The 25,896-nt window shown below is 34.3% G+C and overlaps 1 protein-coding gene across 2 annotated transcripts; it reads left to right on the forward strand.

Annotated features, from left to right (window-relative positions):
- The first annotated feature begins 2,931 nt into the window (after positions 1–2,931).
- golga1 (golgin A1) lies at positions 2,932–25,565 on the forward strand. 2 transcript variants are annotated; one of them, XM_051118126.1, is made up of 23 exons: positions 2,932–3,084; positions 3,678–3,964; positions 6,711–6,801; positions 7,513–7,587; positions 10,592–10,722; positions 10,873–11,001; positions 11,276–11,445; positions 11,668–11,779; positions 13,178–13,273; positions 13,937–14,062; positions 14,147–14,242; positions 15,570–15,665; positions 15,742–15,837; positions 16,015–16,167; positions 16,263–16,358; positions 17,148–17,237; positions 17,326–17,428; positions 18,914–19,074; positions 19,175–19,330; positions 19,437–19,496; positions 19,578–19,844; positions 22,002–22,088; positions 24,019–25,565. In XM_051118126.1, exons 2-23 carry the CDS (start codon positions 3,839–3,841, stop codon positions 24,094–24,096), a joined length of 2,595 nt encoding a protein of 864 aa, XP_050974083.1. In that variant the 5' UTR covers positions 2,932–3,084; positions 3,678–3,838; the 3' UTR covers positions 24,097–25,565. The 2 variants fall into 2 exon arrangements, with proteins under 2 accessions (XP_050974083.1, XP_050974084.1); XM_051118127.1 differs by lacking the exon at positions 7,513–7,587.
- The last annotated feature ends 331 nt before the right edge of the window (positions 25,566–25,896 follow it).

The following is a 25,896-nucleotide window of genomic DNA, read 5'->3' on the forward strand; positions in this document are numbered from 1 at the left end:
ATGGAGGACTCAAGTTGATCTATTAGATTGTACAATAGCTTTCAATACTAGAGACCTCTTCAAATTACAGTAATAATTGCCAGTTTAATAAATTACTATGCTTTTTTTCCCTTTTGCATATGCAGTTAGCCTTCTATATTTAGCATTTGTGTATAAATAATGAAATTGTTTTGCTTTTTATGATAAAAATCATAAATAAATTAGTGTGATGGAATTGCTGCTACATGCAGTATATCTAAAACCTGGCAGAACGATCACAATATTTTTATATCCTGGTTGCACCGAAAAACATAAATATAAAAAAAAATATTTCTGAGAATTTCCAGTCCTACAACAGAGCCTCTTTTATGCTTCATCCACATTCCTGCTGTTTTTAGACCTCATTAAGGTGAAGGCCAACATCCATATGGACATCTCATGGATGTGTGGACGAACGCCTGGGGTTTGGGCAGTGAGCTGTGACAATGTACAGGTGGAGACACATAATAATGATAAAACCAGAAATTGCTTTTGATATGGGTCTTCTAAATGTTGTAAACAAGTAAAACAGGTATGACAAAACAGAAGGTGAGAGGTATTTTCTAAATAACCCATTTACATTGATACTTTTCTGCCTTTATATTTTAGATCAGTAACAAGATACTATTAAAATTCAATATATGTGTATTTAGCATACTGACTATACTAAGGTCTTCAAAACAGTGATTCTCCAAACAAGTTATGAATCTGTAGAAGTCTACATTTGTCCTTCATTGAAAGAACGTTTAATTGGTTTTAAATTATTTTAATGCTTTTAGTTTTGGGGGTGACAGGTTGTGGTTATTAAAATAAACCAATTAAAAGAGTCCCAAATGGCATTGTAAATTATGCACAGTGTTAACAGAAACACCTGCTTACGGACAGTACATTTCTCAGAATACTGATGTAGGCCTGGGACAGAAAGTGAAAATATATGATGGCCAAAACACGCGCTGTTGGTGGTGATTACACAACACATGAGAATTGTTTAAAGGGCGTGTAGGCCTACTCAGTGTAGACAATGCATGGAAGCAACCTTAAAGTGATAGTTCATCTAAAAATGAAAATTCTGTCATCATGTACTCATCCTCAAGTTGTTCCAAATGTATCTTTCTTCTGTTGATCACAAAAGAAGATAAAATGTTGATGACCAAACAGTTGATGGAGCCACTGACTTCCATAACATGGACAAAAATACGAGGTTAATGGCTGCCAGCTGTTTGGTCACCAACATTCAGGTTTGGAACAAGTGGAATGATGACAGAATTTTCTATTTTGGGGTGAACTATCCGTTTAACCTGTCCAATAAACTTTTAGCCCTGATATAGTAATCTTTTTTTTTTTCCAATACATTTCCAACTTCAACTTATAAATATTTTCTTGTATTTATTTGCAATATATTCCTATCTTGTATTTATTACTGGCATCTGAAGGTTAGTTTTTAAATGCTTTCATTATATCAGTGTTTGGAAGAAGAGTCATTTCAACCTAAAAATCCATATAGGTAAAGTTAACTGGCTATTCCAGACATATTATTTAAAAGTGAGTTTGTATTAATTCTTTTACCTTCCATATGTGATAGTCCTGTAATTAGTGAAAGCTCATATTCAGATGTATATTTAATAAGAAACAAAACAGCAAGCTATTATTCAGGAGTTGCTTTTAAACAAAAAGGAGTTGCTTTAAAAAAAAAAAAAAAAAAAAAAAAAAAATTCCAACATTAGAATACATTAAGTAAAAAGTTACTTAATAAATGTTTTTTAAGGAAGTCTCATCTGCTCACCTAGCCTGTATTTATATAATCCAAAGTACAGCAAAAACAGTAAAATGTTGAAATATTTTTACTATTTAAAATGACTGCCTGCATCTGAATATATTTTAAAATGTAATTTATTAATGGGATTTCAAAGCAGAATTTTAGCGTCATTGTTCCAGTCACATGATCCTTCGGAAATCATTCTAATATTCTGATTTTCTGCAAAAACAACAACAACAAAAAAAAAACATTTATTATTATTATTATTATTATGTTGAAAACAGCTGAGCAGAATTTTTGTTCAGGTTTCTTTAATGAATAAAAAAGTCCAGAAGAACAACATTTATTGAAATAGAAACATTTGTACATATACATTTGTAACTATAAATGTCTATTATAAATGTCTTTATCATCATTTTTTTATCTAAAAGTATTAATTTCTATTAATATTTAAGTCTATTAATATTCTGTTATAATTTATCCCCCCACCACCAAAAAAATAAATAATAATAATAATAATAATAATAATAATAATAATAGTAAAATAAAAAATCTGTCCAACCTTTTGAATGCAGTGTATAATATTACAAAAGCTTTTTATTTATAATTTTATTTTTATAAATGCTGTTTTTGGGGTCATTCTATCATCAAAGAATTCTGAAAAAAATGCACTCAACTTTTTCAAATATTGATAAAATTAATAATTAAAAAAAAATGTTTCTAATGATGCTAAAAATGTAGCTTTGAACACAGAAATAAATTACGTTTTAAAATATATTCAAATAGAAAACATTTATTTGAAATAGTAAAAATATTTAAGATTTCTACTTTGGATCAAATAAATGCAAGCTTGGTGAGCAGAAGAGACTTTAAAAACATTAAAAATCTTACTGTTCAAAAACTTTTGAATGGTAGTGCACAATCGATAATTATTATTTTAATATGTCACAAGTGTAAATACATTAATGTGACATTACACTTTTTATTAATATTATGCGTCTAATTTATCAATGCGGTAGGACTACTATACTGTGTGAGTATGACAGCTTGCATGATTGACATGAAATCAGGCGAACCTATAGCCACGCCTCCCTCTTGCTGTCGTCCAATCAGCAACGAGCACAATCGGCAAGTTGTTCCTGGAACGTCATCAGGAATCTGGTGACTGAAGATTACGTGGTGAAGTTAGTTAGCCAGCTGCTAGCCCGACAAAAAGACACACAGATGTAACGCCTGGAGAAATATTTGCGTTAAACGTTATTTCCATTACAATGAACGTCAGTTCTGCCAGAGTTTATGGAGTTTTTACGGTAGGTTTATGCTTGTCTGTTTTGTTGGTATAATAAAGGAAATGGACGAGAGCTAACATTAGCTAGCTCTGTTTACAATTTATCCATAATTGCTCGGCTTTGGGCTTTTTATCGACAGTTTTGGGAAATATGTTCTCATGTACCGTCAGCATGTGATTGATGAATGGTTCTGGCATTAAGCTTACGTGTCATAACCAAATCTGACCCTGGTTAGCTTACTAAAATGTAGCATATCAAACCATGTAAACATTGAGTCTCTTGCATTCAGTCTATTCTAAAACATCGAAACGCACCAGAATGTAGTTTCATGAGCTGATATTTAACTATATTTCCCGTGTCTTGCTTAAAAACAATGCATCTGCTTTAAATAATCCTGAACTTGAGTATCAGTAATACAAGTGCAGCACTATTTGATATGTCAGTTCCATTAACTGTATGAACAGACACATATGTACACTAGATAGCGAGCTGTACTAAGCAATTCACTCTTAGCATGCAGGTTGGTATCTGCTGGTTAAAAGCCTTGTTTGATTATATTTTGACCACTAGATATTTCTGCTACTGGAATCCTAATGTTGTGATTTTCTCCACAGAGTCAAGGCAACAGTGAGTAACACCAGAATGAGATCTGCATATGCCCTGGATACAAGCCGTTCTGCTTTACGAGGACCCTAAAGTGTCTCATTGACAGTTGGAGAGACGTTCAAAACATTTCTTCACACACACGTCTATACGCTACATCTACACTACAGAGATGTTCGCAAAGTTGAAGAAGAAGCTGGCGGAGGAGGCCGCCACTGCTCCTAGATCAGGTCGCATCCCTCGCTCCATGAGCAAAGAGTCTATCACTTCTGTGGGCGCTGATTCAGGCGATGACTTTGTGAGTAGATCTTTGCTTCTCAGTCTCTGGCTTCTTGCGATATCATATCTTCATGGAATATTTAGACCCATGAAGTTGTTTGGTCTGTTTTCCAATTCTAGCTGGATGTAATACCAGTAATACAGTAATCATTCCAGGATTAGATATGATAGGATATGATTTCAATCATACTGTGATGTTACGGCCTTCTTCATGTTTATTGTATGCTTTTTCAAACATTAATATACTGAGTACTTTGGTCTACACTGGTTTTTCTTTGGTGATTCACAGTTGTTCAAAAGTTTGGGGTTGGTAATATTTTTGGTAAGATCAAGGATGCATTTATTTGATCAAAATACAGTAATATTGTGAAATATTATTACAATTTAAAATGACAGTTTTCTATTTTTGATCTATGTTAAAATGTAATTTTTTTTCCTGGCTTATTTAGAGTTTGGATTTTGGTAAAAAATAAATAATTTTGCATTGTATTTTTCTCAGGCTTGTACTGAATGGTGGTTAAAAAAAAAAAAACATTCTCAAAAGTATTATCATGAAAAATGTTACTAGGTCTTGACATGTGAATATTAATACAATATTATAATCATTCAACTAAGCTTTTTTGACTCTAAAATAATTTCTAACTAAACTAAAATCTTCCAAGCGTACACTTCCAGTCAAAAGTTTTTGAACAGCAAGATTTTTAATTTGAAAGAAGTCTCTTCTGCTTACCAAGCCTGTGTATATTTGATCCAAAGTACAGTGAAAACAGTAAAAATTTGAAATATTTTTACTATTCAAAGAGTTTTCTATTTGAGTATATTTTAAAATGTAATTTATTCCTGTGATCAAAGCTAAATTTTCAGCATCATTACTTCAGTCTTTGGTGCCACATGATCCTTCAGAAATCATTGTAATATGCTGATTTGCTGTTCAAGAAACATTTTAAATATTATTATTATTACCAGGATTTTCAGGATTCTTTGATGAATTGAAAGTTCCAAAGATAAGCATTTATCTGAAATAAAATGCTTTTGTAATATTATACACTACACCATTCAAAATCTTGGAGTTTTTTTTTTTTTTTTTTTTTTCTATAATTCTATATTATATATGTTTTTTGAGCAGCAAGTCAGAATATTAGAATGATTTCTGAAGGATCATGTGATGAGTAATGATGCTAAAAATTCAGCTTTGAAAACACAGGAATAAATTACATTTTAAAATATATTCAAATAGAAATGTTGAGCAGAAGAGACTTCTTTGAAAAAAAAAAAAACATTCAAAATCATACTGTTCAAAGAGTTTTGACTGGTAGTGTACTTTCACACCTAGGTATCAGTGCCAGTTGGCACATTTTGATGCGTAGACATAGTAAATACTTTATTATTTCCTATTACAAAAGCAGAATGGCCCCTAATAAATCTGCACAGTAATTATTCCTGTTTCAGTGCCTGGTATATTCACAGTATCCTGTCTAGAGGAAGTTATATGACTGTGTACTGAGTATGTTTGCACAGTGCTGCACCGGAATGATCTAATAGTATGATGAAGTTTATTACTAGCGCTGTGCTATGCTTCTTGAGAAAGCAGTGAAATCTAGCGAGTGCCAAATAATATCACATGCTTGGACAAACCAGTGTAACCTGACACTCTTGTCCTCTAGCAATTAATGACAAACACACTCAGGGTTAGGTTCAGGTTGTCTTTCGTCCTAAATAATTAAAGCCATAGGCCAGTTGGAGGATGAGAGTATCAGTAACAGGTCTAAATCAAAGCTGCTCTTATACAGAGGTGTTTTGCTGAGAGAAACCAATTGGTTTGGACCCCAATGTAAATGTTTTAATTAATAAAATAAAAACTGGGCGATGGTTCCCCCAAAAAGAAAATACTGCCATGAATTACTCACCCTCATGTTGTTCCAAACCTGTAAGACCTTCGTTCATCTTCTGAACAGAAATGAAATATTTTTAATGAAATCTGAGAGCTTTCTGACCCTGCATGCAACTACCATGTTCAAGGCCCAGAAAGGTAGTAAGGATATCATTAAGATCATTAAGTCCATGTGTCAGCAGTAGTTCAACCGTAATTTTATGAAGCTACAAGAATACTGTTTGTGCAAATGCTTATCATATCTTCATAAAAATAAGCTTTAAATAATTCTGCATTTGTGCTGTTGAACTTTTATGTATTCTTAGCAATATAAATGAACATCTTTTATCGTTTGCCTTCTATATGTCTTATAAAGGATCTGCAATTATATTGGTAATTTCTCTGTTATTAGTGGTTGTTTTTTTTGTATTGGTCAATATTGTATATTTAATTGTTCACGCTCATTTCCACTGTTTTTACATTTAGATTGTCTTTGCTGTCATGGATGCTCAAATAACACTGTTAAATATTATCTTTAGAATATTTTAAAATGCATATAAATTTTTTTTGCATCCTTAATTCACTTGTTTTAAGCCTGTTGTATTTTGAATGTGTTTTTATGTATGTATGTATTTATTTTATTTATCACAAAATATTTATTATTTAAAATTACTTAATTGAATGTAGTTTCAATAATAGCAGTTTATCAGCTAATGGCTGTAACATTGAAAAACTAATACAAAAATACTTGAAATAATATCTAATTGGTGTTAAATAATAAATAATGCTGATCAGTATTAGCCATAATTTTAATATTGATGCATTCGCAGTTTTTTTTTTTTCCTATGGAATGTTTTAAGATAAATGTGTCTCCATCTGTGTCATTCATTCTTAGGCATCTGATGGCAGCAGCTCCAGAGATGATGTTTCTTCTCAGATTCAGCGAAGAAACGATCAGATACGAAAGCTGGAGGCCAAACTCTCAGGTATCGCCAACACAATACAGTGAAACCCATGTAAACACAACAAGAGAAAAAGACTGAAAGGAGGAAAAAGATACGAAAGGCCATCTTTACAAAACATCAGTGGAAATCAATGAGAAAAGGGAAAAACTAGAGACTATCCTTCTCACTCGCCATTCTTTCATGCTGAATCTATTTCAGTCTGTATTTGGACACTTCTAAACCCTTTCGTCACAGTGGAAATGTATAAAGCACATGTAATTTGACAGATTTGACACATTTTTTGCAGAGCAAGGCAGGAATGCATGTAAATGACTCCACTGTAACAGCCTGGAAAAATCAGCATAAATAATAGATTCCTGGCTCTCACTATCAGCCTGCCATGGTATGCAATTACATAGCCTGATCTAGAATCTCCTTTAACCCTAAATGAGCAGTACTAGATAAAATGATTGCATAATTGACTCAGTCAGATTCAGGGATGATTTGTAAGTACAAAGGTCAAAGGTCAGTCATTATACAGCCTCACAATCAGTCTGGTTTTCTCATCTCAGAAAATCATTCTGTTTTTCCCTCCATTTGTTTATCTTCTCAATCATATTTATCCCTTTGTTTTCTCCCCCCTGTTTTTGTCCCTCCTCCCACCCTACCCGTGATCCTCCCCCTCCCTCATCCTCCTCTGCCTCCCTCCGGTCGTGTTTTTGTGTGTGTCGGTATCCCATTCCCCAACCCTAGACTACGCTGAGCAGCTTCGGCTAATGCAGAAGACCAAGGAGAAGCTTGAGATTGCATTAGAGAAGTATCAGGATTGTACGTACCGTTCTTTTCCTCCCATTTTCACCTCTTCCTTCTTTTGGCTTTCTCTCCTCTGCTATGTTTTCCATTCGTTTGTCTGATGCTTTTACACAAACCTCACACAAATCAAACGTACATTTTTATGGACAAATAAGGTTGGTTCTTGATCAGAAAGTAAAAGTGAAGATAGCTGATTGGTTAATTTACTTTTAATTTATTTGTTTAATCACAAATGTCTTCACGATTTAATATAAGTTAAGCTTTTTTTATAACGTTGATTAGCACAGAATATTATTTCTCCCCTGTTTGTTAACTACTGTAATACAATCACTTTCTTACCTTATTTTTCTAAAATTATCAGATATCACTTCAAAAAGTACAGTTTACACTTATTATTATTATTATTATTACAGCTAAAGTATAATAATTCCATTTGTTACTATAAGAGTAATTAATAAATAAAACATTGAGGCATCAATTTTTGTTTGGTGAATTAATCACATGGCTTCTGAGTTTTAGATGTGAAATCTAAAGTCTTTTGTTGCTTTAAAACAACATTTTTATAAGGGGTGACATTTGTTTTTTTGTTGTTTTTTTTTTTTGGCAATTGTAAACTGTGGCTATAGCAAGCTAATAAAAAAAAAATCCCTCAGAAGTGTCATGAATCTAAAAGCTCAGATCCCATTTCTAGACATGCCCAAACTAAAAAGGGAAAAATACACTGATTATAATCAACTAAAAAAATACATGCATGTACTAACAATCTGTTTTACAGCTGTACTAACAAGGATGTCTGGGAATTACTAGCAATGTTGTTCTTTTTTCCAATAAAGTTTGATTAATGAAACTAACAAAGATAACAAAATGAGTATTTTATGTGTTGATATACAGCTCAAGTCAAAAGTTTACATACACCTAGAGAATCTGCAAAATGTTAATTATTTTAGCAAAATAAAAGGATTCATGCAAAATGCACGTTATTTTTTTATTTACTACTGACCTGAATAAGATATTACACATAAAAGACGTTTACATATAGTCCACAAGTGAAAATAATAGTTGAATTTATATTTATAATGACCCTGTTCAAAAGTATACATACACTTGATTCTTGATACTGTGTTATTACTTGAGAGCTGTTTTTTTTTTTTTGTTTTTTTTGGTCCTGAACAGTTAAACTGCTCAAAAGTCTTTCAGATCCCACGGATTATTTGGTTTTTCAGCATTTTTGTGTATTTAAACTCTTCCCAGCAATGGCTGTATGATTTTGAGATCCATCTTTTACAGAAGGTTCAAACACTCACTGATGCTACAGCAGATAAAAACAATGCATTAAGAAGCGGGGTGAACACTTTTGAACAGAGTGAAAATGTGTACGTGTTTCTTATTTTGCCTAAATATCATATTTTTTTCATGTAGTAATACCCTTCAGAAGCTACGGAAGATACTTATATGTTTCCCAGAAGACAAAATAAGTTATTAACCCTGATCTTCAAATTCAAAAGGTTTTCACCCCCTATCTTTTAATGCATAGTTTTTTTTCTATCTGAAGCATCAGTGAGTGTTTGAACCTTCTGTAATAGTTACATATGAGTACCTCAGTGTGAAAAGATGGATCTCAAAATCATAGTCATTGTTGGAAAGGGTTCAAATAGACAAAAAATACTGAAAAAAACCCCCAAATAATTTGTTGAATCTGAAGTACTTTTTTTTTTTTTTTTTTTTTGTTTTTTTGTTTTTAAGAACAGTGGGCAGTTTAACTGCTCAGGAGAAACAAGGAACTCAGGAACAACTAGCACTAAATTAAAAAAAACAAAAAAACAGCTGTGGATCATTCAGGTAACAACACCGTATTAAGAATCAAGAGTATGTAAACTTTTGAACGGGGTCATTTTTATTTTCTGTTGTGGACTATATGTAAACATCTTTTATGCGAAATATCTTATTCAGGTCAGTACTAAATAAAAAATAACATGCATTTTGTTTGATGCCTCTTATTTTGGTGAAATAATTAACATTTTGCAGATTCTGCAAGGTGTATGTAAACTTTTGACTTCAACTGTATAAAGTACTTTATATTGGGTCTAACATTACCATCTGTGGGAACACTTAACCACTGATTTCATATCACGTCTGTCTGTTTTAAAGGGATAGTTCACCCAAAAGCAAACATTTGTTGAAAATGTACTCATCCTCAAGCCATCCAAGATGATTGTAAAGTTTGTTTTTGTCATTGGAAGAGATTTGGAGAAATGTAGCATTACATCCTTTGTTCACCAGTGGATCCTCTGCAGTGAATGGGTGCTATCAGAATGAGAGTCCAAACAGCTGATAAAAACATCACAATAATCCCCAACTAATTCACAGGAGAAAATGTATTTATGGATTATGGACTGTTTTGGAAGAAGCAATGGTTTTAATGTCTTAATCGATTTGTTTCTTATAAACTTGCAGCTTCTCACTTTACAAGATGTTAATTGATAGACTGGGACGTGTGTGGATTACTTGTAGATTATTGTGTTGTATTTATCAGTTGTTTGGACTCTCATTCTGGCAGCACTCATTCACTGCAAAGTGAGCAAGTTATGTAACGCTACATTTCTCCAAATCTGTTCTGATGAACTCACTTGTGTCTTAAATGGCTTGAAGGTGAGTGAGTTTTCAGCAAATTATCATTTTTGGGTGAGTTATTCCTTTAAGGGTTATAGAAATAAAAAAAAAAATACTAAATAGTTGAAGTGCTTATAAGTTGCAGATTTCTTTAGGCCCTCCAAATCTCTTTCCTGCTAAACCGTCAGTGTAAATGTATTTAATGTAAACATGTTTGCAGCTCATTATACACACACGCTGAGAAACGTATTTGAAGTTTCATCTATGAAGACCAAGCGTGCAACACAGATGCAGCCCATAGACATTATGATGAAAATGATCTGGAATATTACTTTGAGAAGCAAATTAGAAAGATTAAAGCGGAAATCAGAAAGATTAAAGCTTTTATCTTATTTCTGTGTTCAATCAGCGTCCATGCGCAAGCTTCAGGACCAGAATGAAACTTTCCAGGCCAACAGAGCCAAGATGGCAGAAGGCATGGCCTTAGCATTAGAGAAGAAGGACCAGGAGTGGATGGAAAAGATGGCTGCACTGGAGCAGGTAAAGATGCTTTGTAACAAATTGGATTACGGTTTGGTTGACGGACTGTTGCTTTAATTAGTTTTTTGTAAGTCACTTTGAGTTAAAAGCATCTGCTACATGATTGTTTTTAACATCATTTTGTAATTTTGTCGTGTCTCTTTCAAACAGGAGAAGTCGTCTCTGGCAGCCCGGCTAGATGAGATGACGGAGCAGAGTTTAAGTCTTTTCCAGAAGAGAGATGACCTGGATGAGCTGGAGGGCTTTCAGCAGCAGGAACTGGCCAAAGTCAAACACATGGTCAGCACAGTGAACCTTGAGTATTGTTTTATTACTTGTTTACTGCAAGAATAGCATTAAAACATGCTTAGAAAAATTACACACATCACCTTCCTTCACATTCCTGCACTCAACAATAATTTTTACTCTAATATGTATCCAAATGAAAGGAATATTTAATCTAACATCAAGCAGTGACCGAAAACTCAGACTAGAGTAGCACATATACACTGCAGTATAGAACATAATTTATCCCAAGCCGTTTAAGCAGACTAATCAGAAATTTGTCCTGCAGCTGCTGAGGCGAGAGGAACAGCTAAGTCAGCGGGAGAAAGAGCTCAAATTGAGAGGAGAGGAGTTGAACACAGCAAGACAGACCCTGAGCCAAACCCAAGACAAGCTGTATGAGCTGGGAGAAGAACACGAGGAGATGTCCAGGATCAACTCACAGCTACAAGCTCAAAGGTGTGTGCAGAAGTACAGAAGAATTTGACTTCCTTAAAGGAATAGTTCAGACCCTGATTCATCCCTACTACAAAATATTTGGAATGGGATGGAGATGTTTCCAAGAACCACTTTGGCATTTATGGAAATTGTTCTTTCTGAAGAAGTTTATTTCAGACTAAACTATCATAATGTCTCAAAGAAAGAAATAAAATCTTCTATTTGTCCATTTGTTTCCTTCAGGGATGAGTTGTTGAGTGAGAGAACAGAGGCTGAGAGAAGGGTTGTGGCACTGGAGAGGAGAGAGCAGGAGTTACAGCAGCTGATCCAGCAGGTGTCAGAGGATTTCCAGAAGGTGAGCACTTGGTATCCTTGAGCTCATCAGTACAGATGACAGTCAGAATCTAAGAGGGTCGCTTTTGCCAACAAAGCCACCTCTCCCATTTGAAAGTATTTTCAGCCCACCTTGCACTTTTTCATTTCCTTCACTTTTATATAGATATATAGGACTGGGTAAGAAAATATTGATTTCTCAGTTTTAATCATTTCTTATTTTTATGAACCAAAATCGATTGTTATCCCAAATGCGGTTGTAAACAATCCCAGCCGAGGAAGAAGGGTCTTATCTAGCGAAATGATTGGTTATTTTAATAAAAATAATACAATTTCTATACTTTTGCTCGTCTTGTCTTGCTCTGCCCAAACTCTGTTTTTTCTCCGGTTCATGACAGTTAGGGTATGTTGAAAAATTCCAATCTCATGTTCTACCTCAACTTCAAAATCGCTTCTATATTGCTGTTCTACCTTTTTTGTTAAGGGTGTTTGATCTTCTTTGTATGTTTACTTTGCAAAGACTGGGTTGGTACTTCTACAGCGCTGAAGGATGATTTTGAAATGATTGTTGAAGCTGAGGGAGAAAATACGATCAGAGTTTTTTTTTACATACCCTAACTGTCTTGAGCCAGAATACAGAGTTCAGGGAGAGCAAGACGAGACAAGCGTTTGAGTTTTAAAAGTAATTAAATTGTATTTTTCCTTTTTTTATGAAAATAACTGATCGTTTTGCTAGATAAGACCCCTCTTCCTCGGCTGGGATTGTTTACGACCACATTTGGGATCGTTTGAAGCCGCATTTAAACTGCATCTTGGAAGTTTGAACTCGGGGCACCATATCAGTCCATTATATGGAGAAAAATCCTGAAATGTTTTCCTCAAAAAACACAATTTCTTTACGACTGAAGAAAGAAAGACATGAACATCTTGGATGACAATAAATTGCAGTTAGCTTTGTGCTTTGTTACTTTTGATATCAAATCAGATCGAAAGCTTGTGAATCAGAATCAAATCTGTCAAAACCCAGCTTTTTTTTTTTTTTAAATTGTTGCAATATGTGTGCAATAATATGCTGGTTTTGCTTTGATATTGAAAATTTGGAATTGCAATTGACTACCAAAAATTTGGCATTTGGACCCTTCTAGACTTATATCTTGGAAAAAGCTTGTAATTAATTAAATTATTAAAAATGAATGTAAATAAAAAAAAAAACATAATCTGTTATATAAATATTTAAACCCTTCCTTTCATAAATTGCTCCAGATTAGACACTCCTGAGGAAAAAAAAAAAGTCAAGATCTGTTTAAAAAAAAAAAAAAAAACAGGAGTATGTTTTTGAAAGTGTTTTCCATTTTACTTGAATGGTATGGTAAAAATCATTTCCACATTATTTCTGTATTGTTTCATCTTTGTTTTCCAGGCACAAAGCAATGCAAAGGCACTAGAGAAATCAATGGAGCAGCTCCAGTCTGAACACAATAAGCTAAAGCTACAGCACGAGCAGCACAAGAACAAGGTCTGATTGACTACAAATAATTCATTGATGCTGAAGCCTTTACTCGCATTTGCAAGTGAAAATTACTGTCTGCGAATGTGCTAAATTATGCAGACGCACGTGTGAGTAGCATCTAATCAAAACCTGTAGGCTACATAATTACATCAGAATAAACCTTCACTAATTATTAGGGCCTACAAAATCCAACATTATTAAGCAAAATACATTTGTCTGCTTTTCATGGCTTTTTATAATATAAGTTGTTTTTAAGACAGACAGTCAAGATAAAAATTGTTTTAACAATGCATCTTGTACTTTTTTTCTTTCTTTGCACTGCATCTAGCTATTTTTTTCATTAATTGATTTTAAATATAACATTTTATTACTTAATGATCATTATTTCAAATGCATTCAAATACTTATGGATGTCCTGAAAGTTTGATTCATATATTTAGGAACATTTAAACATAAATGTTTAAATGTTCATTAACTAATGAACTGTTAATTATGTGGTTTTGGTCTTCACTTATGGTAGGTATACTACATAATTTCAGTCTTAAATTGATTAGACATGGTTGCTGTTGATTTAGTCTGTCAGGTTTAAAAAAAAAATATATATATATATATATACACACAACACTTTCATATCGCTGTAACTCCTCATACCATACTGTGATTGGTCAGGTTGCAGTGACAGAGGAGGAGCGAGAGCGTCTATTGGCTAATCTGCAGGAAAAGGCTGCTTCCTTAGAGAGGAGACTAGAAGCGAACTTCTCTCAGGATGAGCATCTACAGGAACTGCTTAAAGAGGTCAGAGGACACACATGTACTGCCTATTGTCTTAATGCAGTCTCTGTCATCTAATATCCACATGTTGTGTTTGTGTGTGTGTAGAAGTCTTTATTAGAGCAGAGGTTAGAGCAGTCCAGAGGAGAGTTACTGGAGGAGAGAACAAATCACACCATTGCGGTCAGTTCACTGGAGGCCCAGGTAAACCTCAGCATTAAAACTCATGCGCTGCTCTACATAATGTTTTACAGTTGTAATTAGGGTGACCACCTGTCCTGCTTTGCGTTGTGCCGCACCGCATTTTCAGCCTTTGTCCCGCTCGTGTCATATTGAGAAAATGTCCCGCATTTTCATCAGTCTGTTGGTTTTTAATGATCATATTAAGAAAACATCCATGTGTTCTTTTGTCTTTTTTAAAAAAAGCTTTTTAGTTATTCTTTTTGCGGCATAGTTTCTGCGCAAAGGATTTGCGGACCTTATCAAGTGATGTAGAACCACCGACCAAAATGGTCGAGCGCACACGGAAAAACACACGGATATTCTCCATTCGTTTTAACCAGTTAGCAAAAAAAAACATGCAGCTTTGTCAGACGTGACTTTCTTCTTATTTTAATAGCTTGTTTGAGGCGGTATCTATTGCGTTATTTCAATGACAAATGTCTAAAGCACATTGTAATGCGGTACGCATCAGAATGCACAAGCACACAAGTCTCTCTCTCGCAGGTGGATTCTCTTTACTCTCATTAAAAAGGCGTGCTTTCTCTCAACTCCTAACCACTTGAGAGACCTCTCGAGCTGTCTTAAATAACTGGGAGAGTAAGAGTGATTCTTAGCTTTAAGAAATTTGATAACTTGCTGTTATACTTAAGTTTGAAAGTAGAAGTAAATTTTATGAAATCTCAGCACTAGGGCTGCAACGATTAATCGAACGATGTCGTAAGGCGCGTTTAGTCAATGAAGCCGGTACGTTGATTAGTAGTAAAGCTCCATCACGTGCGTTCAGTACACAGAGCAAGTAATACACAGAGCCGTAAAGCACTGACAAGCCACGCCAAATCGGCCGCAAAATCGAATTCGATTTTGAGCGCGATTTTGGCGTAGCTTGTCAGTGCTTTACGGCTCTGTGTATTACTTGCTGCTCCAGCTGAACGCACGTGATGGAGCTTTACTACTAATCAACGTACCGGCTTCATTGACTAAACGCGCCTCACACATCGTTCGATTAATCGTTGCAGCCCTACTCAGCACTTAAGACTAAAATGGCACTTTGAGAAGCTTGATAAATACGGGCCCTGATTGAGATCATCAGTTTGTTAGGGGAGCCATGAACTGAACTAATGAGCTGATGATCTCAATCAGGTGTGTTAAATAAGGGAGACATGCAAAATGTGCAGAGCAGGGCACTGGGAATTGGGAACCACTGCTCTACTGTACTGTACAGTTATACACTATGTTGTTCAATATACAACTATTGAACTGCAGTAACTTTAATTTGATGACAAAGTTCCTGTTTCTCATTCGATTCCAGATCTCTCGGCAGAACGCCAGCATCACAGATCTGCAGACTCTGGTCAAGCACAAAGAAGACTCGTCCAAGGCTTACAGAGAGAGGACAGACGCACAGGTTAGTTAACCCACAGTTAACCCACAGTTAACGTGACTATGGCTGAATGATCTGAATGACGTGTGTGTTGTGTCAGATATCAGATCTGGAGCAGAGACTGGCTGAGTGCACAGAGAAAATGAAGAGTCTGCAACAGCAACTTGAAATCAGTGAAGCGCATGCAGAAAAGCTGGTACGTGCTGACAGTTCGTCTCAGACTGTTTTTTGCTGAAATGCCGCCCCCTTCTGTCAGATATTAGTCATACCTACTGGAACGCATTAGACAAGAAAATGAACTTATGGGTGCTCGACTGGCTAACTCCTTTTAGTTTTGCCTTAGAGTGTTGACCTTTGACCTTTGGTCCCACAGAAGGCAGAGTGGGCAGAAGAGAGAGAGAGACTACAGCAGCAGGTCTCGACACAGAGACAGAGAGGCTTGGAGAAAACAGCCAGACTGGAGGAGGAACTTCTTGCACTACAGAAGGAGAGAGAAACCGAGGCCAGCAAGCATCAGGACAACCTGGTGTGTGAAACATCACTGGTCTTTCTTTAACTATCATACACTTAACATGGGAAAGTTGTTTAACGTTTATCTGATGTCTGTTTCTTTTTCTCAAGCGGTTACTGGAGGAGGAAAAAGCTTCACTGCTGAAGAGCAAAGCTGAGGTTGAAAGCACTGTAGAAAGACTGACCGCAGAACTAGAGCAGTCCAGAGTGAGAATCATCTGCCATGACGGATTCATTTCACAGATTCACTATATAACATACAGTAGTACTATTCAAAAATTTGGGGTCGATAAGATTTATGTTTACCAAGGCAGCATTTATTTAATCAAAAATACAGTAAAAACTGTAATATCAGGAAGAATCATTACACTTTTTCATATTTTATATTATTTCTGTGATGGCAAAGCTAAAGAAACATTTATTATTAACATATTTTATTATTATTATAATGTTAAAAACGGTTGTGCTGCTTTATTTATATATATATATATATATATATAGTGTGTATATATATACACATATACACACATATATATATATATATATATATATATATAGTGTGTATATATATACACATATACACATATATGTGTGTATATATATATATATATATATATATATATATATATATATACACACACACACACACACACACACACACACACACACACACACATATACACATATATATATATATATATATATATATATAGAAAATTATTATTTTATTTATTTATTTATTTTTTTAGTTTTTACTCTCACTTTGGTCAATTTATGTGTCCTTACTAATTAAAAGTATTAATTAAAAAAAAAAAAAAAAAAAAAAAAAATTTTAACTGACCTCAAACTTTGGAAAGGTAGTGTAAGTTAAAAACAAAAGCCAGTAAAATGAATATTATAAAATGGTCATGCAAAAACAAAAAAAAAAGTGTTTTGTGAGCTTGAGTTATGTTGCTGACCAGTGTAACATTAATGTGGCAAATTTGTCTGTTACAGGCGGAGTTAATCAGCAGACAGACAGTAAGCGTAGAAATTGCCAAAGCTCTGGAGGAAACCAGAAAACAGAGGGAGGAGCTCCAACAACAGGTTAATTCACTGAAAACATGCATTTTTTTTTTTCTCATGAAGTCATTTACCTGTGGCAGGAACTTGATTTATTGCTTGATATCAATAGGTCAGTAAAATGACAGAGACTCTTGAGAAGGCGGAACAGGAAGTGAGTCGTCTTGCTCAGGATTTAGGAGCGAAGGAGGAGGAACTAAACACGCTAAAGGAAGGTGAGGGACCAGTTGCATTTTGGCAGCCCCTGTCCACCCCTCAGAAACCCTCCTGACTCAAACCAGGGTTATTATAGTTAGCCTAAACTAAAATTAAAACCGTAAAGAAAGGCATTAACAGAAATAAAGTTACATAATTAAAAAAAAAAAAAAAAAAAAACGAAATCGAACGAAAAAGCGAAAAACTAAAAAGAAATCTCTTCTGCTCACCAAGCCTGCATTTATTTGATCCAAAGTACAGCAAAAACAGTAAAATTTTTAAATAGGTTTACTATTAAAATAACTTTTTTTTTATTTAAATGTATTTAAAATTTAATTTATTCCTGTGATTTCAAAGCTGAATTTTTAGCATCATTACTCCAGTCACGTGATTCTTCAGAAATCATTCTAATATTCTGATTTGCTGTTCAAAAAACATGTATTATTATTATTATTATTATTGTTGTAATTGTTATTATTATTATGTTGAAAACAGCAGAGTAAATTTTTTTCGGGTTTCTGTGATGAACTAAGAACAGCATTTATCTAAAATGCATATCTGACACTGAAGACTGGAGTAATGATAGTGAAAATTTTGCTTTGATCACAGGAATAAATTACATTTTAAAATATATTATAATAGAAATTAGTTATTTTAAATGGCAAAAATATTTCACAATATTACTGCTTTTGCTGTACTTTGGATCAAATAAATGCAGGCTTGGTGAGCAGAAGAGACTTAAAAATCTTACTGTCCAAAACCTTTTGACTGGTAGTGTATAACTGATTTGAAATGTTAAGAAAAAAAAAACTATAATAGTATTTAAATAACACTGGTTTAAAGCCCCTTAGTTGAACTTTATTTAAAAAAAAAAAGTTTTTACAATTTATTCTTTTAAATATTTAAAATATACTTGAGTGTTTTATTTTGTCATTTATAATTTGTTTTTTTGAATAATTGCATAATTGTCATGGCATAATTTGACAATAAATAAATAAATAAATAAATAAATAAATAAGCAATATAATATAATATAAATCTTAGCATATTTTTATATTGCCAACCAAATCATATTAATTTTGATCTTAAATCTCTGATAATGATGCTAAGGCTCTCAAACCTTAAGAACACAAAACAGTTGTTCTTTCATTTAGATTCAGACATGTCCAAAAGTATTTTGGTCAAAAAGTGTTTTTCAGTGCATAAGTTTAATGTTAATTCCGTAACGGCTTTGACTAATTTGGTGATTTGATTTGGAAAGATTTGTTAAAATGAGAACTTATGAGCTGTGAGTCTTTTTGAGCAATGTATTACCTACATCAGAACTTCAATTATTTTGTGAACTGGGCTACAATTGTGTAGTTTTTGAGTTCATCCCACAAAGACAATGCAATACACAGACGTGATTGGTGCTATACATTAAATCCAGTATTGCAAGAAAACTTTCTGTGCTTCATAATGCTTTGCATTAAAAAAAACCTTCTGTTTCTTATTGTGTGTGTCAGAGCTGCACGCTGCCCGTAGCAGTCTGTCTTCTCTGCAAGCTGAGTGTGAATCTCGTCGTTTGGAGGCTGAGGAGCAAGAGCGAGAACTCAACTCTCAGCTGACATCACTGCAGCAGGAAATTCTCACAAAAACACAACAACTTTCTACGTACCAGACACGGGTCTGTATGCTTTTACCCACCTGACCACATCTCAGCTGCATGTTGCTGTTAGATACAAATGTGATGTTTTGGTGTTTGCATATTTCTTTGTGTGTAACAGGTGTCTGATCTCGAGAGCGAGGTGTTGAGTTTAACAGCACAGTCACATGCAGATGAGTGTGACGGTGAGCAGAACGGGACGGTTACTGTAAGTGATCTTGACCAGTTACAGAAGGTCAATAAAGACATGGAACAACAACTGGCAGAAAAGAACAAGGTGAGAGCAAAGAAAATCAGCGAAATTTAGTAGATTGTTCTGAATATTTCAAATCATACAAAATCACATGTATTTAGATTTAAATATTTGTTTTATTTTTTGTCAGACAATAAAGCAACTACAGCAGAGGCTTGCGGAACTGAAGAGGACATTACAGAAAGAGCTGGTGCGTGTGTCTATTCAGAAGCATTATGTCAATGTCCACATCAACTGTCAGTAAACATTTTCTCACGTGTTCATGCAATAGAAACTGAAGCCAGATCCTGATTCTGAGACAAAGGAGAGACTCCAGGAAAGCAGGCAGGAGAGATCAGTTGATAAGACTGTCTCAGAGACACAGATGCCCGCCACAGCTCCAACCCCTGCCCCAGGACTCACCCAAACTCCAGGCCCACCTCCCATCACCCCCAACACCACAGTCACCAACAGTTCAGACCTTACCGACACGAGAGAGATCAACTTTGAGTATCTCAAACACGTGGTGCTGAAGTTTATGTCATCCAGAGAGGCAGAGGTGAGGGCTCTATCGGTATCTGACCTGTTTGCTACACCAGACTGATGTAATTAATGTGTCACTATTACTGCTGTTCATTCTTGGAGTTGGGATTAAGAACAAACTCCTAGAAATAAGTATTAACCTAGGGCTCTATGATTTCCGCGATGTGGAAAACAAGAACGAATTGAGGAATTTAGTCATAAAAACAGAATTTACTGTATAACGCAAGTAGATCAGTACATTAAAATCAAAATGCGATATGGACTAGTGTCTGAATATTAAGCTGCAAAAAGACTATTCAAATATGAATCCAGCATGTTCTGTGTGAATGAATGGCGCAGACACACGGTTTCATTTTCAGCCTCTGCTGCCTTGTTATACGAGTACATTAATACATGAACATAATCTCTAAACCTGCTCTGAGAGCAGTGTTGCCAAGTCTGAGGTTTTCCCACGGAATTGGACTGCTTTAACAATGTTGCCGCAAGTTGTTTTTCATGTCTGCGGTTCAAAGCGATGCCAATAACATGATATTTAGTCGGTGGAATATGAATTTTACCGGAGAACCCTGCCAAAAAAAAAATATTTTACCCCAAAGAATGGAATGAGGTTGGCCTCATTTTAGGTTTGATTGACAGACAATCTGACCAATGATAATGTCGAACTCGCTATCTTGTCCGACAAACAAAACAGATAGGAAAGTAAATTAACTTCGGTGGATGTAAACTTGAAAAATTTTGTGTATTTAAGTCTTTCCGCAGTTGAAAGAAAACAAAAATGTGTTTCACAGGGCCTTAAAAATGTAATTTTTGTTAAACTTTAAAACTTTGTTTTAATTTTTTTTTTATTATTATTATTGAACCATTAAAACTTAGTTTAGAACATTTAAATGGGAAAACATGGAATCCAGAAAAAAAAGAAAAAGGGAAAAAAAAAATGGAATTATGAAAAATAAAATGGAATTTTGGGGGAAAAAAAAAACATTCACAAAAACATATTTCATAGGGCCCTATTAACCTTTAGTTTGTAATCTGGCAGATGATTAAGTGAGCATGTAACAGAAAAAAAAAATCCAACATATACTACCGTTAAAATTTTTCAGATCACTTAGATTTTCTTTCCAAGGAAATGAAAGGAATAGTTCACCCAAAAAATGAAACTTTGCTAAAAATATACTCACCTTTGTGCCATCCAAGATGTAGATGAGTTTTCTCATCTGCAGTGAATGGGTGCCATCAGAATGAGAGTCCAAACAAATGATAAAAACATCACAATAATCCACAAGTAATCCACACCACTCGTCAATTAACAGTTCTATTGTTTTTAACTAAAAACCGTTGCTTCCAGCTAAAATTATGTATATACTGTAATACTGAGTCCTCTATCCATAATACTGATTTTTTTTTAATACAAATACGCACAGATCAAGTATTGATTACAATTTAAAACAGTTCTAAAAAAATATGACTGTGAGTTTTGATGTGAGAGGACAAGAGCGGATGGACATTGGCCAGAAGTGATGGTTTGAAGTTAAAACACCTTGATGGATTTGTTTTTTATAAACTCAAAGGTTTTTACTTCACAAGATGTTAGTTGATGGACTGGAGTGGTGTGGATTACTTGTGAAATATTGTGATGTTTTTAGCTGTTTGGACTGTCATTCTGATGGCACCCATTCACTGCAGATGATCCACTGGATCTAAATTCCTCCAGATCTGTTTAGATGAAGAAACAAGTCTTGGACTAAACCACAAATGCTTTTATTCAGCAAGGACACTTTAAATGGACAATAGTATCACAGTATTACTGTTTGTACTGTATAAGTAATCAAACAAATGCAGCCTTTGTGAGAATAAAAAAACTTTTAAACACATAAAAACTGACCTGCACTTTCAAACAGTAGTGTACATCCAATCATCTTTTGTTGCGGTAGCATTTACTTTATAGTGCAGATTATTAGAGCCACAGTGTCCGATAAAAGATTTTCTGCTACATTATTTACCCTAATTCACTTCTCAATACAATCCAGTTGGTGTGTGCATCACTGATTTTCAAGCACTAGAGAGTCCTCTGCTAACTCTTGACTGTAGCAGCATAAGTGATGCTTGTATGAATGCTCCCCTGAGCGGTTACCTCTCTCTGAGTCTCTCTGCGTCTCTCTGCTTCTCTCTTCAGGCTTTCCAGCTCATCAGAGCCGTTTCTGTACTTCTGCATTTCACGAAAGAAGAGGAGGACATGCTCAAACAGACACTGGAGTACAAGGTTTGTGAGACAAACACATGTAAATGCATAAATCTGTGAGTGTGTTGGAGGTCAACCTGCGTTCTTCTCTAGCCTCATCGCACCCAGCAGCGCTCTCCTCCGCACCCGTGAGCTAACTAGGCCACTCTGCTAAGGCGGCTAACAATGTGGGTCAGGATATCTGGCTCACCGCTCTGAATCAAACCATTAGCACTCAGTGACACGGTCAGGAATAGCAGCTGGCAGGTATTTATAGCTTACCCCAGCAGCAGTGATGGAAATCACAGCACATCACTGTGCTACATTACGCTCATCGCATAAGTCCCTGCTGCCCGGTTCAAACCCTGTGGTCTGTGTGGAGGATTTGTGGAAAAAGTTGATTGTTTTATTATAGAAGTTTAACCCTGTTTGAAATGGGGTCTGTTTGAAATGTCACTGTGGATGTACGTATTGTAAGAAAAAGTGATGAGGACGTAGAAGTACACGTCTGAATGAACCCCAAACATCCTAAGCTCAAACCTAATGAAGCTAATGAAGTTCTGACACGTAATTGTCTAAAAAACTTAATTCTACAATTGGTCACCATTTGCTCAGGATGTGATCCCAAATGATCTAGAAACAACATAACTGTTGACTTTCATCATCTCTTTAATAATTAAGCCATTTTGGGAAATGAGCATGATCAAACATGCTCATTTTTACATGCTGTAAAAATGGTAATATTGTGAAATAATACTAGAATTTTCAAACAACTCCATTTTATTTGAATATATTTGTAAAATGAACTTTATTTCTTTGATGGTGAAGATGACTTTTTAGCATCATCACTCCAATACAATTTGGTGCTCAGGAAACATGCATTTTATTAATGTTACAAACACTTGCGCTGTTTTTTTAAAAAATGTATTTTATTCAATGCTTGCTGAATAAAAGTATTAATTTCTTTACAAAAAAAATATATATATATATATATATATATTTAAAGTACTGTGAACTTTAAAAAATAAAAAAGTAAATAACAATCCCAAACAAATGGTAGTGTGTAAATATATGTGAAAATTAAGTGAACTAAGAATAAAGTATTTCTAAGACATCTTTAAGCTTTTAATTTTTATAAATAGTATTTTTTGTTTATTATAAATGGTATTTATTTTATATTGTTTATTTAAAATACTGTAAGCTACAACTTTTTTTTTTTTTTTTTTTTTTTTTTTTTATGATTTATTTGGGGAAAAAATAATTAATTAAAAGTTAATAAATAAATAGCTTATACTGACCCTATACTTTTAAATGGTAGTGTAAATATATATGTGAAAATTAAGTGAACTAAGAATAAAGTGTTTATAAGACATCAAGCTTTTATCTTTTATAAATAATTTATAATAATAAATTGATAAAAATAAAAATTAATAAAATATTTAAATAATATTTTTAAGGTTTACTCTTAATGGTATTCATTTTATATTGTTTATTTAAAATACTGTGAACTACAACAGTTTTATTATTAAAAAATAATAAAAATATATATATATTAATTTCTTTAGGAATAAATGAATGAATTAATTAATTGTACTGACCCCAAACTTGTAAATGGTAGTGTAAATATATATGTGAAAATTACATGAGCTAAGAATAAAGTGTTTCTAAAAAAATCTTCATGCTTGTAATTTTTAATATATTTTTAATGTTTATTATAAATGTTATTTATTTTATATTGTTTACTTAAAATACTGTGAACTACAACTATAAATTTTAACTTGATAGATAGAGCAACTAAGACTCTTTTGTTATTTAAAAATTCAAATACAATTTCCAAAAAATGTATGAACAATTTATGAAATTCCTGCAAATTTCTATAGCAGTGCATTCCTAGTCACATCTTGTGCACTGACAGAATGATGTGTTTGAATGGTAGAAACACTGTTTTAGTCTAATGTTTTATGTGTTTCAGATGTCGTGGTTTGGTTCCAAACCCTCACCCAAAGGTATCATACGGCCTTCCATCTCAGGAACCTCAAGTTGGAGCTGAGAGACAAATACTCAGAGACGAAATGAAAGAGGAACAGTAGAAAAACTACTGACGTCCGAAGGGAGCAATTGCCGACTCCGCGGTTTCAATCTCTGCCTCAACAGTTCCTATGTAGCTCATGCCCTTTAAACAATGGGACACAAAAACAACACTGTCCATTTTTCACTAAAAATTGCAGGGACTGGAAACAAATGCTTTAAGAACATCATCTTTTCGTGACTGGGGAATTTTATCTTTTAAGTAATGGTTAAAAGGCAGCATCCGTCTCACTCATGTACTCTGTAGTTTCATTCGCTTTGAGAAAACTACAACTGCTTTCTAACATCCTTCAACTGGAACAGGATGGAAAACAATTCTGATTTTCATTTACATTTTTGTAGCTCCAATCTGAATCCACTGCTCCGTTTCAGTAGTATTTATGAAGACAATAAACGCCTGTCATTTTCCTTCAATTCTGGACGTCAATGAAAATCAGGAATGGGATGTCATAAACTGTCGTGATTTTGAATATGTGAAAGCATCTTACTTTAATCTGCCTTGTTTATGTGTAAAGTACATTCCATGCAAGTATTTATATATGAATACCTGTATATAAGTGACAAGAGGATTTATAAATCAGTGGATGCATAACTTAATGTTTCTTTTTGTCATCGTACACATGCATTAGTCTCCAAACTGTGTTCATACGAGTGTGTATGTATGTATATGTGTGTGAGATTCTTCACTGTGGGCTTGAAACTGTAATATAGAGGCATATATGCACAGACCGAGGAAACAAGCATGCATGCCTTATACCGAATGCTTTGATTGTACTTTGGTTTTGAGTGTCTACTGAAGCATTTGAGTACACTTGAAGCCTTAACGTTCAAGGCTAACTGCATTTGTATTTCTCTGAGAACATGTTGATAGAAACAGCTTTCCTTCATTTTTATCTGTGAAAACAAAGTGGGTTTCAGACGGGGCCAGTGTTTTGCTGTCAGAACAATGTAATTTTGTGTGTTTTAACACTTTTAAGGCCACATCAGCACTAAGGTTAACACTGAATGACAGATTCTTCTTTCTGGTAAAAAATAGCTGGATAGAGACTTGAACATCTCTGCGGGATGCTTAACGTGTGTTTCCTGTTTTCAGAAAATGAAACCCAAAGATTTCTGTTTTATGTAAAGACCGATGGAATTCCTATTATGAAGCTTGAATCAATCAAATTTCTTTTGCCGTAAATGAGGGTTCTCTGGAAAATGCAAATGGCCTGTGTATGAACCGCTTAGGAATGAGATTTCTATTGAAGGATCCAAAATGCACTTTTCTACAACTGTATTCATGTTTGGTTTGATGTTATGATACTGCAGCTGTCACAGTATCCATTGCCTCTGCTTTCAGCAAAATACCACTACATCCTTACTTTGGTTTCACTTCATGGTATGTCAGGAATATCAAAACTTGATAAAAATTAAAATCTTTCTCAGTGACTTTGTCTGAGGATGCATTTGTGTGGTTAGCAGTGCTGACTTTAGTGCTTTTGAAAGTGATGAGACAAAGCATTTCTGAATCCTTGCGGAGCAAAACTAAGTAAAGACCAAGACCAAGTAAAGAGAATTTAATAGTTCAACCAAAAATGACAATTCTGTCATTAACTGCTCACCTTAATGTCATTCCAAACCCTTTAGACCTTTGTTCATTCAGGACACAAATTAAGATATTTTTGATTATTTCTGAGAGCTTTCTGAGCCTGCATAGACAGCAATGCAACAAGTCCAAGGCCCAGAAAGGTCATTTTTGACAGAAGAAAAAAAAAAATCT

The sequence above is a fragment of the Labeo rohita genome, chromosome 8 (assembly GCF_022985175.1).
Source record: "Labeo rohita strain BAU-BD-2019 chromosome 8, IGBB_LRoh.1.0, whole genome shotgun sequence".
Taxonomy (NCBI): domain Eukaryota; kingdom Metazoa; phylum Chordata; class Actinopteri; order Cypriniformes; family Cyprinidae; genus Labeo; species Labeo rohita.